At 47.6% G+C, this 14880-nt stretch overlaps 1 protein-coding gene across 1 annotated transcript in view; it reads left to right on the forward strand.

Annotated features, from left to right (window-relative positions):
- HABP4 (hyaluronan binding protein 4) overlaps positions 1 to 11866 on the forward strand; it is a 40906-nt gene extending 29040 nt beyond the window's left edge. Inside the window, exons 6-8 of the mRNA XM_010358145.2 lie at positions 5185 to 5356; positions 8639 to 8824; positions 10536 to 11866. Coding sequence (XP_010356447.2) covers positions 5185 to 5356; positions 8639 to 8824; positions 10536 to 10592 — 415 coding nt within the window. The 3' untranslated portion in view covers positions 10593 to 11866. The remainder of the gene's footprint in view (positions 1 to 5184; positions 5357 to 8638; positions 8825 to 10535) is intronic.
- Positions 11867 to 14880: the final 3014 nt, after the last annotated feature.

Consider the following 14880-nt stretch of genomic DNA (forward strand, 5'->3'; position numbering starts at 1 on the left):
GAGTGTAATGGTGCAATCTCAGTTCACTGCAACCTCTGCCTCCCGGGTTCAAGCGATTCTCCTGCCTCAGCTTCCTGAGTAGCTGGGATTACAGGTGTCTGCCACCATGCCCAGCTAATTTTTGCATTTTTAAGAGAAACGGAATTTCACCATGTTGGCCAGGCCTGTGTCGAATTCCTGACCTCAAGTAATCAACTGGCCTCAGCCTCCCAAAGTGCTGGGATTACAGACATGAGCCACCATGCCCAACCAAAATATGGTATTTTCAAATAGCTTTTATCCCTGTTTTTTTCCTGGCTTACATTCCAATTAAAAAAAAATGGCCCAGTGTGGTGGCTCATGCCTGTAATCCCAGCACTGTGGGAGGCCAAGGTGGGTGAATTGCTTGAGCTTAGTTTGAGACCAGCCTAGGCAACCGGTGAGACCCCTCCCCCACCCCATCTTTACAAAAAATACAAAAATTAGCCGGGTATGGTGGTGCATGCCTGTAGTAGTCCCAGCTACTCTGAGGGCTGAAGTGAGAGGATCCCTTGAGCCCAGGAGGTAGAGGTTGCAGTGAGCAGAGATCACGCCACCGCACTCCAGCCTGGGTGACAGAGTGAGACCCTGTCTCAAAAACAAACAACAAAAAGAACCTCTCTATCTCTGTCTGTGCTAAGCATATGTATTTGTGTGGTCTCCAGGGTACTGCACACCCCTCCTTGCTTGTCTCATTCACTCTGGAAGGTGCTCCATGGCCGTGTGTGGAGGCAGTCCTCATTCCTTTCTTAGCTGCTATGCTATAGTTTTTCACCAAGTTCTTCTGGATCGGTTTGGGTGGCTCCATTGATTTGCTGTTCCAGTGTCTTAGTATCTTTCAATATTTTTGCCAATATATCTTTGAGATCTCTGTTTTGATATTGGTATTTTTCCAGCATTTTATTCTGAAAATTTCAAAACACAGCAAAGTTTAAAGAATTTTATAGCGAACATCTATACTTACCACTACCTAAATGCTACCATTTATATCTTATGTATTCATTTTATGTTCAGTATTCATCATTAATCCACCATGTTTTTTCACATTTCATAATAAATTATAGACATCTATATACTTCCCCTAAATAGTTCAACATACATATCACTAAATAGAATTTAATATTTGTTTACAGTTTCTTCTGATATAAAATGTATATACTGTGAAATGTATAAATCTTTTTTTTTTTTTTTTTTTTTTTTTTTTTTTGAGACGGAGTCTCGCTCTGTCGCCCAGGCTGGAGTGCAGTGGCCAGATCTCAGCTCACTGCAAGCTCCGCCTCCCGGGTTCACGCCATTCTCCTGCCTCAGCCTCCCGGGTAGCTGGGACTACAGGCGCCCGCCAGGTCGCCCGGCTAGTTTTTTGTATTTTTAGTAGAGACGGGGTTTCACCATGTTAGCCAGGATGGTCTTGATCTCCTGACCTCGTGATCCGCCCGTCTCGGCCTCCCAAAGTGCTGGGATTACAGGCTTGAGCCACCGCGCCCGGCCGAAATGTATAAATCTTAAGTGTAATTCACTGTTTTGATAAATGCATGTACTTGTGGAATCCAAACTCCTGTCAATATACAGAACATTATATCAATCACGCCAGAAAGTCCCTTCATATCCCTTCATGTTACCTTTTCTTTGATGTTTTTCTACCATTGGCTTGGTATTGTAAAGTCACTGCAAATTTGTCTATTTTGGATGCACTGTGGTTAGGTTTCTCTACTGACTTTGCTTATATTTTTCATAACATTGATCTGTGTATTTCTATAATAGAACCTTAAATTACATCAGCTCTTCAGTGAAGATACTGATTTGATTCTCTCCCCACTCTCCACCTACTGTTTTTTTTTGTTTGTTTATTTTTGGAGACAGAGTCTCGTTCTGTCATCCAGGCTGGAGTACAGTGGCACCATCTCGGCTCACTGCAACCTCCGCCTCCCGGGTTCAAGTGATTCTCCTGCCTCAGCCTCCTGAGTAGCTGGGATTACAGGCGTGCACCACCACACCCAGCTAACTTTTGTATTTTTAGTAGAGATGGGGTTTCTACATGTTAGGCTGGTCTCGAACACCTGACCTTGTGATCCACCCGCCTTGGCCTCCCAAAGTGTTGGGATTACAGGCGTGAGCCACCGCGCCTGGCCTGTTTTTTTCCTTTAAACATCTTCAAGATATAATTCTCGTACTATAGCACTCAAATCTCTAAGTATATAGGCCAGGTGCGGTTGTTCACACCTGTAATCCCAACACTTTGGGAGGCAGAGGCAGGAGGATCACTTGAGGCCAGGAATTCAACACCAGCCTGGACTACATGGCGAGACCCTGTCTCTACAAAATTGTAAAAATTAGCTGGGCCTGATGGCTTATGCCTGTAGTCCCATCTACTCTCAGGAAGCTGAGGTGGGAGGATCCTTGGACTCAGGAGGTTGAAAGTACGGTGAGCCATCATCATGCCACTGCACTCCAGCCTGGCCAACAGAGTGAAACCCTGTCTCAGACAAATAAATGAATAAACGAATGAATGCATGGATGAATGGTTTGGGGTATGTTACATTATTAATTTTTTAAATTGCAGTAAAAATAAATAACATAAAAATTGCCATTTTTACCATTTTAATATATACAATTTAGTGGAAAATATACAGTTTAGTGGCCTCAGTAACATTCACAGTGTGTGTAACCATCACCACCATCCATCTCTGGAACTTTTTTTTTTTTTTTTTTTTGAGACAGAGTCTCGCTCTGTCGCCCAGGCTGGAGTGCAGTGGTGCGATCTCGGCTCACTGCAGCCCCCGTCTCCCAGGTTCAAGCGATTCTCCTGCCTCAGCCTCCTGAGTAGCTGAGACTACAGGCACCTGGCACCACACCCGGCTAACTTTTTTGGTATTTTTTAATAGAGACAGGGTTTCACCATATTGGCCAGGCTGGTCTCGAACTCCTGACCTCGTGATCCACCCGCCTCGGCCTCCCAAGTGCTGGGATTACAGGCGTGAGTCACCGCGCCCGGCCTAGAACTTTTTCATCACAAACAGAAACTCTGTATCCATTCAGCACTAACTCCCCATTTCCCCTCAGCATGTAGTAACCTCTGTTTTACTTGTGCTTATGAATGTGCCTATTCTAGGTGCCTCATCTAAGTGGAATCGTTCAATGTTCCTTTTGTGCCTGGCTTATTTTAACTATTAGCATCGGGTTTTCAGTTTCATCCATGTTGTAGCATGTGCCAGTCTTCACTTCCTTTTTTTTTGTGTGTGTGTGTATTTTTTGGTGATTTTCAAATCTACAATTTAATCCTTTTAAAGTGGCATTTAGTACATTCAGAGTGTTATGCAACCATCACCATGATCTGGCTCCAGAACGCGGTCATCATCCCCAAAGGAAACCTTGTGCCCATTCAGCCTCACCCCCTGTCCTCCCTCCCTGCAGCCCTGGCCACCACTCATCTGCTTCCTGTCTGTGAACCTGGCTCCTCTGCATAGTTCATGTAAATGGAATCATACACAGAAGTCTTTTCTGCCTGGTTTATTTCACTTGCATCATTTTCTTAAGGTTTGTTCATGTTGTGATGTGTATTAATACTTTGTTTCTTTTTATTGCCAGATAATATTCCAAAAAGTCTGCCAGATTTGGTTTATCCACTCATTAGTTAATAGACATCTCGGTTGTGTTCACTTTTTGGCTCTTATGAATAGCGCTGCGGCAAACACTTGGGTTTAAGTTTGCATGTGGATGTATGTTTTCATTTCTCTTGGGTATAAAACCCAGGAGTGAAATTTCTGGGTCAGAGGCTAACTCAGCTTAGATTTTTGAGGAACCACCAGACTGCTTTCCAAAGTGGCTACACCATTTCACCTTCCCACTGGCAGTGTGGGTTCCGGTTTCTCCATGTCCTCCCCAACGCCTGTCAAATGTCTTTGATTCTAACCCTCCCACTGGGTGTGGAATGATGCAGCTCTGTGGTTCTGACTTGTCTTTCTCTAATAGCTAATGAGGTGCAACATCTTACTGCCTATTTGTATATCTTCTCTGGAAAAATGTTTATTCGGATCCTTGCCTTTTTTGAGGGGAGGGTGTTCATTTGTCTCAATCAAAGACGACTTGTATCTAGAATTCATAAAGCATTCTTTTTTTTTTTTTTTTTATAAGAGACAGTGCCTCACCGTGTTGCCTAGGCTGGAACACAGCGGCCATTCACACATGTGATCATAGCTCACTGCAGCCTGGAACACCTGGCCTCAAGCAGTCCTCCTACCTCAGCCCCCTCAGTAGCTAGGACTATCGGCATGAGCCACCACGCCTGGCTCTTCATAAAGGATTCTTTATATATTCTAGTTACAAGTCCCTTTTGAGATATATTATTTGTAAATATTTTCTCCCATTTTGTGGACTGTCTTTTTACTTTCTTGATGGTGTCCTTTGTCGTACAAAAGTGTCTGCTGATGTTTGACATACGTACTTCTGTTGCTTGTGCTTTTGGTGTCATGTGGAAGAAACCACTGCCCAATCCCGGGTTAGGAAGGTTCTGCCTAGGTTTTCTGCTAAGAGTTTTCTATTTTAGCTCTTGTATTTATGGTGTGAGGTAGGTCTAACTTCTTTCTTTTGGTGTGGATATCCAGTTGTCCCAGCACCATTTGTTGAAAATACTTTTCATTCTCCATTGAATTGTCTTTGGCACCACGGTTGGAAAAAAAATCAATTGACCATAAATGTGAGGGTTTATTTCTGGACTCTGAATTATTTTCTCTCAATCTATATTTCTGTCTTTTGTTTTCTTTTTAAAATTCATTAAAGAGGATATTTACAAAAGTATGCATTTATGAGCCACTGCTTTAAAACTTCTGTTTCTGTTTCCTGTATTTTATTTCAGCTCGTTTTCCGTAATTACCTTGTTTTGTCTGTCATGGAGTGCTGAAGTGTAACGTTAATGTCATCAGGATGGTGATGTTCCCATTTTTCAAAGATTGCTTTGAACACAGGAAGTATTTTCTGTTGGCAGTGATGACATAAATGTTGAAAATGAAATATGGAAGCTTGTGAGTCAGAGATTTTCTTACCTTACTTGCATTTGAAATGCAGTACCACAAAAATATGTAGAATAAATGGTTATAACTTTTTCTTTAATAAAGTAGACATTTTCATACCATTAAAAGTTATTCTTTATGATTATACATCTCTTTATAGAATTCCTGAGTTGGAGGTAGAAGAAGAAACCCAAGTTCAAGAGATGACTTTAGATGAGTGGAAAAATCTTCAAGAACAGACCAGACCAAAGCCTGAGTTTAACATCCGGAAACCAGAATCCTCTGTTCCTTCCAAAGCAGTGGTGATTCACAAGTCAAAATATAGAGATGATGTAAGCATTACGTTTCGTATGTAGAGGTCATCTTTACTTTTACCTTACTGGAAGTGAAATGGACCTTTCCACTTCTATCTTGAAAATGGAACATTAGTAATTGGCGCTTTTGTTTCTAATCAGAGATGATCTATGCCTAATTTTCCTGTATCTTTATTGTTCATTAAGAAAAGGAATTGAAACTTGATGTATTGAGAGCAGCACAGAGCAGTCAGAGGAACAGTGTATCCTCTACTCCTCCCGGGGCTGTGCTGGGACTGTACACATACTGTGTGTTCATTGTATTTCATTTTTCTCAAGCGAGAGTTACAGATTGTGTCTTGTACAGTTCAAAGTTGTTCAGAGGATAACTACACTCTGTTTTCCCTGATTAGTTTACTTTACTTTCAACTCTGATTTTTGATGAGAGCATTTCACTCTGAGTAGTTGATGACGTTTTAAACTGTGGTTGAGGTTCTATGCTCTTCTGACGACTGTCCCATGTTGGTTCAGCAGCTTTGCGCCCCTTGCCTAACTGCAGAGGTGGCGGGAAATGAGTCCCCGAACTGCCTGGCTGCTTGGTCAGGCTACAGCAGCGTGTGCTGCGGGGGTTGCAGGGAGCCCCTCCGTGTTGTGAGGCCTTATTGCTCAAAGCGTCCATCCGGCTCTTCTCAGAAGCTTCAGTTTTGCAGGGAGAGGTGTCGGGGAAACATCCAGCAGCCTGTGTTGATAGGGATGCCACTGGGTCATTGAGTCCCCTACTTAAGTTACTGAACTGAAGGCAAGGTCCACTGAAGCATTCTCATTATGGGGTTTGAATCTGTATCATTCCGTGACAGCTTGATCCAGTCGCTGTGTCGAGGTGGGAGTGAGTGTTCTTCCTCTCTGTGGGGTATTAGTCGTTGATTCTCATGTGCAATCTCAGGAATGCTATCCTGTTGTAGAGTTGTCATTGACACTTTGGTTAGTTTCATTTTCTGAGTGAATACCTTGATTAGGGGGTCATTTAAGATACAGGGCTCTTGGGAGGCCAAGGCGGGTGGATCACCTGAGGTTAGGAGTTTGAGACCCTCCTGGCCAACATGGTGAAACCCCGTCTCTACTTAAAATACAAAAACTAGCCGGGCGCGGTGGCGGCGCCTGTAATCCCAGCACTTTGGGAGGCCGAGAGGGGCGGATCACGAGGTCAGCAGATCGAGACCATCCTGGCTAACACAGTGACACCCCGTCTCTACTAAAAAAATACAAAAAACTAGCCGGGAGAGGTGGCTACAGGTGGCGCCTGTAGTCCCAGCTACTCGGGAGGCTGAGGCAGGAGAATGGCGGGAACCCGCCAGGCGGAGCTTGCAGTGAGCTGAGATCCGGCCACTGCACTCCAGCCTGGGCGACAGAGCGAGACTCCGTCTCAAAAAAAAAAAAAAAAAGATACAGGATTCTCTCCCATCCTCTTGTTTTGGTCAGTCCAAGCTGTAGGAGGCCTTACTAGTAAGTTTTGTAGACATAGGTGGCCAGAGCTTTATTTCCTTGGCAATCCCTGGGAGGCGTTTTCTGATTCCATTAGCTGGCTGGGTTGGTTCTTTACCTGTCCACTTCCTTTGTTCTTCTTTGTTCCAGGCATTGTAAGTAAAATTTTCTCGAAAACAAATGTGCTGCCAGGATTGAAATGCGCAGCTGACATGTTAGGTAAAAATAGAAGCTGCTGTTCCTTAATCCACAGCAGATTCGCCCTCCCTGGCGCCAGAGGTCTCCCAGGATATGTGAAGCAAGTGGGTTAGCTGAGTCATCGAGCTTGGCCTCAGTGAAGCACACATCTTGGTCCTTGTTCATCTTAAAGGACTGAAGCTTTTAGCTAGGAATTGTTCTTAAAGCAACACAAGCCTGATCTTGGGTTCACCGGTTTACTTTGTTCTGGACACCTGAAGAGACAAAAGCACTAGAATACCCAGCAACGCTCACACCTAGTAACAGCCCCGTGTAAGGCACTGGGCAGCTAAAGCACTTTGGCCAGGGCCAGCTGGAGCCGCGAGTGGAGCCCAAGCCTTTGTATGTCCTTAGACTGTGTCCACTCCCTGCTCCACTCTCCCGCGGCCCTTTCTGCCCCTTCCTGCAGTGGGAGGCGGCTCAAAGCAGGGCCCCAGGGAGACCTTACCAGGGCTTCCCTGCTGAGTGCCAAAGAGGCGAGAGTTGGTTATTTTGCCTGTTACTATTTTTTGTGTGTTTATCTTTTTACAGAGTGCCAGTGCTCCTGGATTGTTTTTCTTCACCTTTTTAGCACTAAGCATCCAACTACCTAAAGCCTCTGCTATATTTTAACCTGAGACCTTAAAGGGGACACAAATGTTAAGCGTGAAGGCTGCCATGAGCATATGGCCTAAAGGTGTGGATGTGCTTGTGGAAACTTGGTTCCATTTCCTGGTTGTAGTCATGTTTAATGTTGTGGCACTTTGGAGATTCACATCTGAGATCGTTGACGTATTTTCTGTTCTGCAGGTTTTTATTTTACTTAAAGTGGGTTTGTGTGTGTGTGCGTGTGTGTGTGTGTGTGTGTTACCATTATTATGAGTTGAAGCCAAATCAAATTTGGATCAGATTTAATTTATTTATTTAATATAGTTGTCACAAGATAGAGAATTTTAATGAAAGCAGTTCTTAAAAAGCAGCTTTGTGCAACACTTTGTGCAGTGTTGGTAGAACACTCAGGTAACCATACTCTGTTGTTTTTATAACATTTCTCTATATTTTGAGTGAGAATTGTTTATTATAAATCATGTGATTTCTAGCACGTGGTACTTAGAGTCAGCACCCATGCTGAAAGGAATTTCTCTGTTAAATTCTATTCTGGGAAGGAGATATTTCCTTATTTATCAAAGCATTTGTGAACAGATAAGACAGAAAATAAGCAAAAATGAAAACTTTTTTGTCTCAGCAAAATACACTTAGATATAAAACATGTATATTGTTTGCTATTATTAGTCATGCCGAATCTTACATCTTAACCTGCTCAGGTGATAGAAATTTGGTCCCACTTGAAATCATAAGTTCAAAGATGTTTGGATTAAGATTGTAATTGCAAGAATGTGGGATTGCAAAACATACGGAACTCACTGTCTTGGAATTGGAACAGCAGTGCTGTCTTCCTTTGTCCAGCTCTGCAGCCCAGGGCCAGAGACACATCCAGAGAGTGGCTCTGTCTAGCCCCTGACGGTGTTTTAGCTCCTGTGCAGCACATTGCAGCCACTAAGCCAAATGAGTGTGGGGATGGCTATGGGCTTGTGCATGTTGGATGCTGTAACTGTGTTTCAGATGGTAAAAGATGACTATGAGGACGATTCCCATGTTTTCCGGAAACCCGCCAATGACATCACATCCCAGCTGGAGATTAATTTTGGCAACCTCCCTCGTCCCGGGCGTGGAGCCAGAGGAGGCACGCGGGGAGGCCGGGGAAGGATCAGGAGGGCAGAGAACTATGGACCCAGAGCAGAAGTGGTGGTAGGTGTCTGTATTATAAATCCCGAATGGTTTGCTGAAGGAAGTAAATAAGGACGGTGTCCCGGGCCCAGGATGGTCTATTTCAGAGGGTCATTGGTTTCTGCAGTGACTTTTCCTGTAGCTAGCGTGGGCCTGATGTTGGGGCATTTGGACGGTGTTGGAGCATCACGGACATCTTGGCCAGGGACCATTCTGTAGCCCTGGCTTCCAGGGTCTGCTGTGAAGGCACTCCCAGGATCCGAGAAAAACTCACTCTCATCTGCATTAGACAAGATCCCCAGGCTTGGGATTGAACTGGAGCACCTGACATTTTGCTCCCTGTGGCCTGATTGTATACCTTGGGCTCAAGTGATGCTGTCAGAGCGAACAGAATCCTTCCTAAGATCTCAAGCCCTTTGTGAGGGGACCTTCCTCAACCCTCCCCAGCTCACCGGCCTCATACCGTCCTCAGCCAAGGCTGCCTGCTTCTAGCGCTCGACACAGCATGCTCCTTACCCCTGGCCTCTGCCTGCGGCCTCCATCCATCCTTCCAACCTCCCGTCCTCACAGGTTTCTTTGATCACATCTCCTAGACTGGTCAAGGTCTCGGAGCAAAGGAGTTTCTTTTCATTGAAGCCTGATCTCCGTGTGTGACTTATTCCCACTGGTGTGGCTGGTAGTCGGCGGCTGCTTTTGCTCATTATCAGTTTATGCAGTGCCATGCAGTGCCTGGCATGTAGTAGGTGCTTCCTAATGTGGTATGGACACTTACTCATTGGAAGTCAGCTCTGAGGCCCTGTGGCACACACCCCTTCTCTGTGGCTGGTCTTGGCAGTGCTCCTCTTGCTGCCAGTTCCTCGCTCTAGGGAGCAGCCCCTGGAAGCTGTATCTGTGGTTTGGTTTTGCTTAAGCAGGAGCAAAAACACAATTTTTTTGGGGGGGTGGGGGTAGGGGTATATTTGGGGCCAGGCTGGAAATAGGCTCTGTTCTGAGATAGGAAACACATCCCCCTTTCCTATAGCGGAGCTCTGGCCACTGCAGCACTCCGGGGCGTGTGCTGGGACACCGCTGAGACCCAGCGCTTCCTGCCTCTTCACTGGCATCTGTCCCCACCCCCACAAGCTGTGTCCCCCCCCCCCAAGAAGAGCCCTCAGGGCCACCCCTGCCCCCATCAGGCCACACTGTTTCCCAGTCCAGGTCCTTGTTCCCTTTGCTTATCCATTGAGGTTCCTCCCAGGGAGAACCTTCTCTTCCCACAAAACCTTGCCTGACCTCGGTGTCCACTTTGCCATCAAATTGCACTGGACGGCCCTCCTGTGGCCCCTCCCTCCCAGGACGTTAGTGAAGCTCCTGACTCGATGGTCAGTTTCTCCAGCGCCATGAGCTCCCTGAGGATAGGCACTGTCTGTGCTCCTCCTCCTCCCTCCAGTACCTGGCACGCAGTAACCGTTCTGTTGACTCGACGAAGGACGTGCCCATGCAGAGCCCCCCAGTAAGAGCTTGCAGGACATAGGAAGGGAGGCCGCTCCTTTTTCGAGGAGACCGGAGGCCTGTGTGGGAGGGAGCTGTGCTTTCCTGGGTTAGCAGTGACCTGTCCCTCTCCCCTTCCCACTGTGGATCCTGCCTCTAATGCAGGCCCCTCAGCGTTGGTGCCAGGCCCTTGTTATCCCATTGGGATACTGGGAATGGATGAAGGGGCAGTGGATTTCAAAGTATGTCTTTTCTTCTTTAGATGCAAGATGTCGCCCCCAACCCGGATGACCCCGAAGACTTCCCTGCGCTGTCTTGAAAGAGCCTGTGTCCCGGCACCGCGGAGCCGTGTTGCACACCCGTGGAGGCTTTTCCGGCTGGGCCAAGAGAATCGGACTCTGAGAACAATAGATGTTGCTTTTCCCATGTTGTGTGAATTTGTCGCACTTTTTCGGGCTGGGCTGTTAGAGGGGCTTCTCCAGAGGCTTGAGAGCAGGCCCTTTCCCAAGAAGGTGAAGAATGGTGACTGTGTTTTTACTGAAGGAATTTCAAATGAAGTTCAGTAATAATGTGTAAACTGTGTACATAAGAGATAGTATAGACTCCTCCGCGGGAGTGTGGAGGGAAAGGAGGTTGTCAAATAGACTCCACGGAGACTCTTAGGAAGCAGGAGATTCCCGGAGGCTGTGCCTTTAGCATAAGAGGAAACGCACAGAACTGGAACTGTTCATGGAAAGCAGTCACAGCTGAGTTTTCAGAGACCAAGAAATTAAAATACAATTGTACTTACTGTTTACTTGTAAATGTTATCTACTCTCCTGGAATATTTTCCTTTCTGGTTTTCACTTAACCAGTCATTTAAAAATCGCTATCGTGTAGCCACTGGCCACCACTCTGTGACACAGAATCGGAGAAAGTGTTGATTTTTAATTGTGATTTAAACTACCTCCTGGTTTCTGTGTGTGTGCACACACACAGCTAGTGTTTGGGTGGTTTTTAGGAAGAATATTGAGTATATGACTTTAAAAACCATCTTATTTAACCTGCCAGTCAAATGGAAAGGGACCATGGCAAAAGCAAATACTGCAGCCTTTTCTTCTGCAGAGCTAGTGTCAGTTTGGCAGCTGTGTACAAAGGCCTCCGCCTTTGGCTTGGGCAAAAGTTGTAAATAACTAGTATTTATTAAGCACTTATGAGCAGTTTTTCTCACTCAGTCCTGGCCCCAGTTCTAGAGTTCCTCTTTATGGCTTTTGGTGAAAGTTTGGGGTTGGGGGTGCACCTCAGAGGTTCAGTAATTCACCTGGAGTCCCCCGCTGAACAGAGCTGGACCCAGAGCCACACGCCCAAAAGCACACACTGTGCTGGGGAGGACGTGGGCCTAGGAGGGCCTGCAGGTCCAGGCAGCTGTAGAGCTGCTAGAAGCTGGGGTGTTGCTCTCCCTGCTTTCCCTGTTGTCACACAGTTCGTATGCTCGCTTGAGATGGAATCTGAACCTCGGTCCCGGGATCTGTGCTTTTTCCCACCTTGCCACACTGTCTCAGGTGGCTTTGAACTGGAAGCCACGTGCAAATAAAGGTTGGTATTCGCTCTTGACTTTGTGTAGAGAAAACAGTCCTTTGGTTACTCTCAGGCCACACCAGTCAGTCAGGATTTTGTTGAATAATCAAAGCTGAATCCATACACGTTAGGGTCAGTTAAGGATGTCTGCTTTGGGTGAGAGCCTACTTTTGGTCTCTTATTAAATTATTATCTGAGTACTAAGGTTTATCAACTGAGTGTTTTCTTCCTTTTCATGGAAAAGGCAATGGATGCAAGCGCCCTGATTTCCAGAATCTGAACCTAGCTGGTACAACATCGGGGCTGCGTCATGACTCAGTGGCTTTGAAGCTGTCACACTGTCATTTTGCCTAACCGTGGCTTTGACGATTAGCCAGAGATCCATTTGAAGAAACTTTCCTTCAGTGTTGTGAATACTACTTGAAAAGCCCATAGCAGTTGGTTTAATGTTGCAGTTGCGAAAACACTGACAGCTCCTATCCCATAAAGCTGTTGAGTCATGTGGTTGAAGACAGTTTTGGGGAATCCGGTGCATGTTCTGAACCTGTAATGGGCAGTGTTTGCTTACCAGGGCTAGCTCTTGCCGACTTGGTCTTGTGCCTGGATGTAGGAGTTTTGTTTGCGCTCTTTCTGGATTGTGCCAGGTTGTACATAGCCCTACGTGCCCCAGAGAAGCCAGGGAAGACAGAAGCGAAGGGCAGGGGGGTGTCACCAGCATGCCGTAGGGACAGCCAGATACAGAGGTGGCAGGACCTTTTGGACCACAGTGCCCCGGGCAGACTCCTCCGTCAGAGGAGCTTGTGACGTGGGCATGGACATGTCCTGGGGCAGCGCACCCAGGGCACCACGTTTCTGGCGACTTAGACTCAAGCAGATTAACCCCATGAAGGACGCCCATGAGGATTGTCGTCCCCAAGTCTTCTGAAAAGTGGAAGTCAAGCAAGTTTGAGTTGGTTAGCCAGGCCCAGGCCGGACTGGATCATGTCTGAACCAGGAGGTGACTGCTGGGCCTCAGGGGTGTCTGAGTTGTGCCGCTAGGGCAGCTCCTGAAGACTTAGCTCAGGGGGAGGTCCTGGAGCTGCTGCGCACAGCCTGGCACCAGGCGGGGAAAGCCGCCCCGCAGTAACTGGGCTGAGGGACCAGATCTTCTGGAGATGGGGGTGCTTGGCTGGGGCGCGGTGGCTCATGCCTGTAATCCCAGCACTTTGGGAGGCCAAGGCAGGCAGATCACTTGAGGTCAGGAGTTCAAGACCAGGCTGGCCAACATGGGGAAACCCTGTCTCTACTAAAAATACAGAAATTAGCCGGGCATGGTGGCAGGCACCTGTAATCCCAGCTCCTCAGGAAGCTGAGGCAGGAGAATTGCTTGAACCCAGGAGACGGAGGTTGCAGTGAACCGAGATCGTGCCACTGCACTCCAGTGTGGGCAACAAGAGTGAGACTCTTTGTCTTTGGAAGAAAAAATAAAAAGGGAGGTGCTGCCCAAGAGGGATCAGTACTCGACTTGGGATGAAAGCCTAAGCTGCCTGTCAGACAAGTCTGGGAAGAGGCAGGTTGGACACAGTGCTGCCGGCTGGAAATGCCTCCGAAGTCAGATGTGGATGCTTTGAACAAGAGCCCTCTAGCCTAATGTTGCTCATGAGCCTTTGGCATTTTCATTCCACGCAAGGTGGGCCCCTCTGAGCCAGCCATCCTCCTTCCCTGTGCTGGTCGGACTTCAGACCATCTCCTTCTGTTATCAGCAAGTCCGCGCCATTCCAGCGCACACGCGCTTCACGGGAAAGACATTGCCATCCTCTGAAACTGCTGCGCGGTGCTGGCAGGTGCTTTGGGGCAGCTGGGCCTGTCTCCGAAGCTGAGAAAGGCAACACGGGAGCTGCCTGTGCCTGCCCTGTTCTCAGCAGCAGTGGGCCTGCCTGCCCTCTCCACACTGCGGCCTCCGCTGTAGATGCGGAAGATAGATTTGCTCATTTCCTTTGGCTGCTGCTGTCTCCTCTCCGCCTTCTGCAAGGATCATGGCCCATGTGAACAGCCTTCCCTGAACCCTCCCGACACTCATGGCTGCTTCGGACAACCTGGGGTGGGCTGAGGGCAGGGGAGGCTTTGGCCTGGCTGTGTCCCACAGGGGCCTGTGCTGTGGAGGATGAGGAGGTGTGGAAAAGGGAATGAGGAAGGAAAAACGCAGGAATATGTTAAAACCTTTTTATTATCAAATAGGATACAGATAAAAGTCCAAAACTAGACTGGGCATGGTGGCCCACGCCTAGAATACTTTGGGAGGCTGAGGTGGGAGGATTGCTTGAGGCCACGAGTTCAAGACCAGCCTGAGCAACACAGTAAGACCGTGTATCTACCATGAATTTTAAAATTAGGTGGGTGGCACACACCTGTAGTCATAGCTACTCTGGGAAGGGGCCGAGAAGTTGAGGCAGGAGGATGGCTTGAGCCCAGGAGTTTGAGGTTACAGTGAGCTATGATCATGCCACTGCACTCCAGCCTGGGTGACAGAGAAAAACCTCATCTCTTCAAGTGCAGAACTGCCTTGTAACTGCATTTTCCTCCAAAGCCTGGTCACGTGGACCATGCTGATCACCACCTCATTCCACCACCTCATCGCTGTCCCCAGTCACGCCCCACTACGACCCCAGGTGCTCCCCTCCACACCAGTGCTGCCTTTTCAAAGAAAAGTCTTCCGAAGGATGCCCCTCCACCCACCCGCTTTCCCCCGGCACCTATGGCAAAGCCTGGTTACCGAACCCACCTGCTTTCCCCCGGCACCTATGGCAAAGCCTGGTTACCGAACCCACCTGCTTTCCCCCGGCACCTATGGCAAAGCCTGGTTACCGAACCCACCTGCTTTCCCCTGGCACCTATGGCAAAGCCTGGTTACCGAACCCACCCGCTTTCCCCCGGCACCTATGGCAAAGCCTGGTTACCGAACCCACCTGCTTTCCCCCGGCACCTATGGCAAAGCCTGGTTACCGAACCCACCTGCTTTCCCCTGGCACCTATGGCAAAGCCTGGTTACCGAACCCACCTGCTTTCCCCTG

Source organism: Rhinopithecus roxellana, chromosome 16 (genome assembly GCF_007565055.1).
Source record: "Rhinopithecus roxellana isolate Shanxi Qingling chromosome 16, ASM756505v1, whole genome shotgun sequence".
Classification (NCBI taxonomy): Eukaryota; Metazoa; Chordata; class Mammalia; order Primates; family Cercopithecidae; genus Rhinopithecus; species Rhinopithecus roxellana.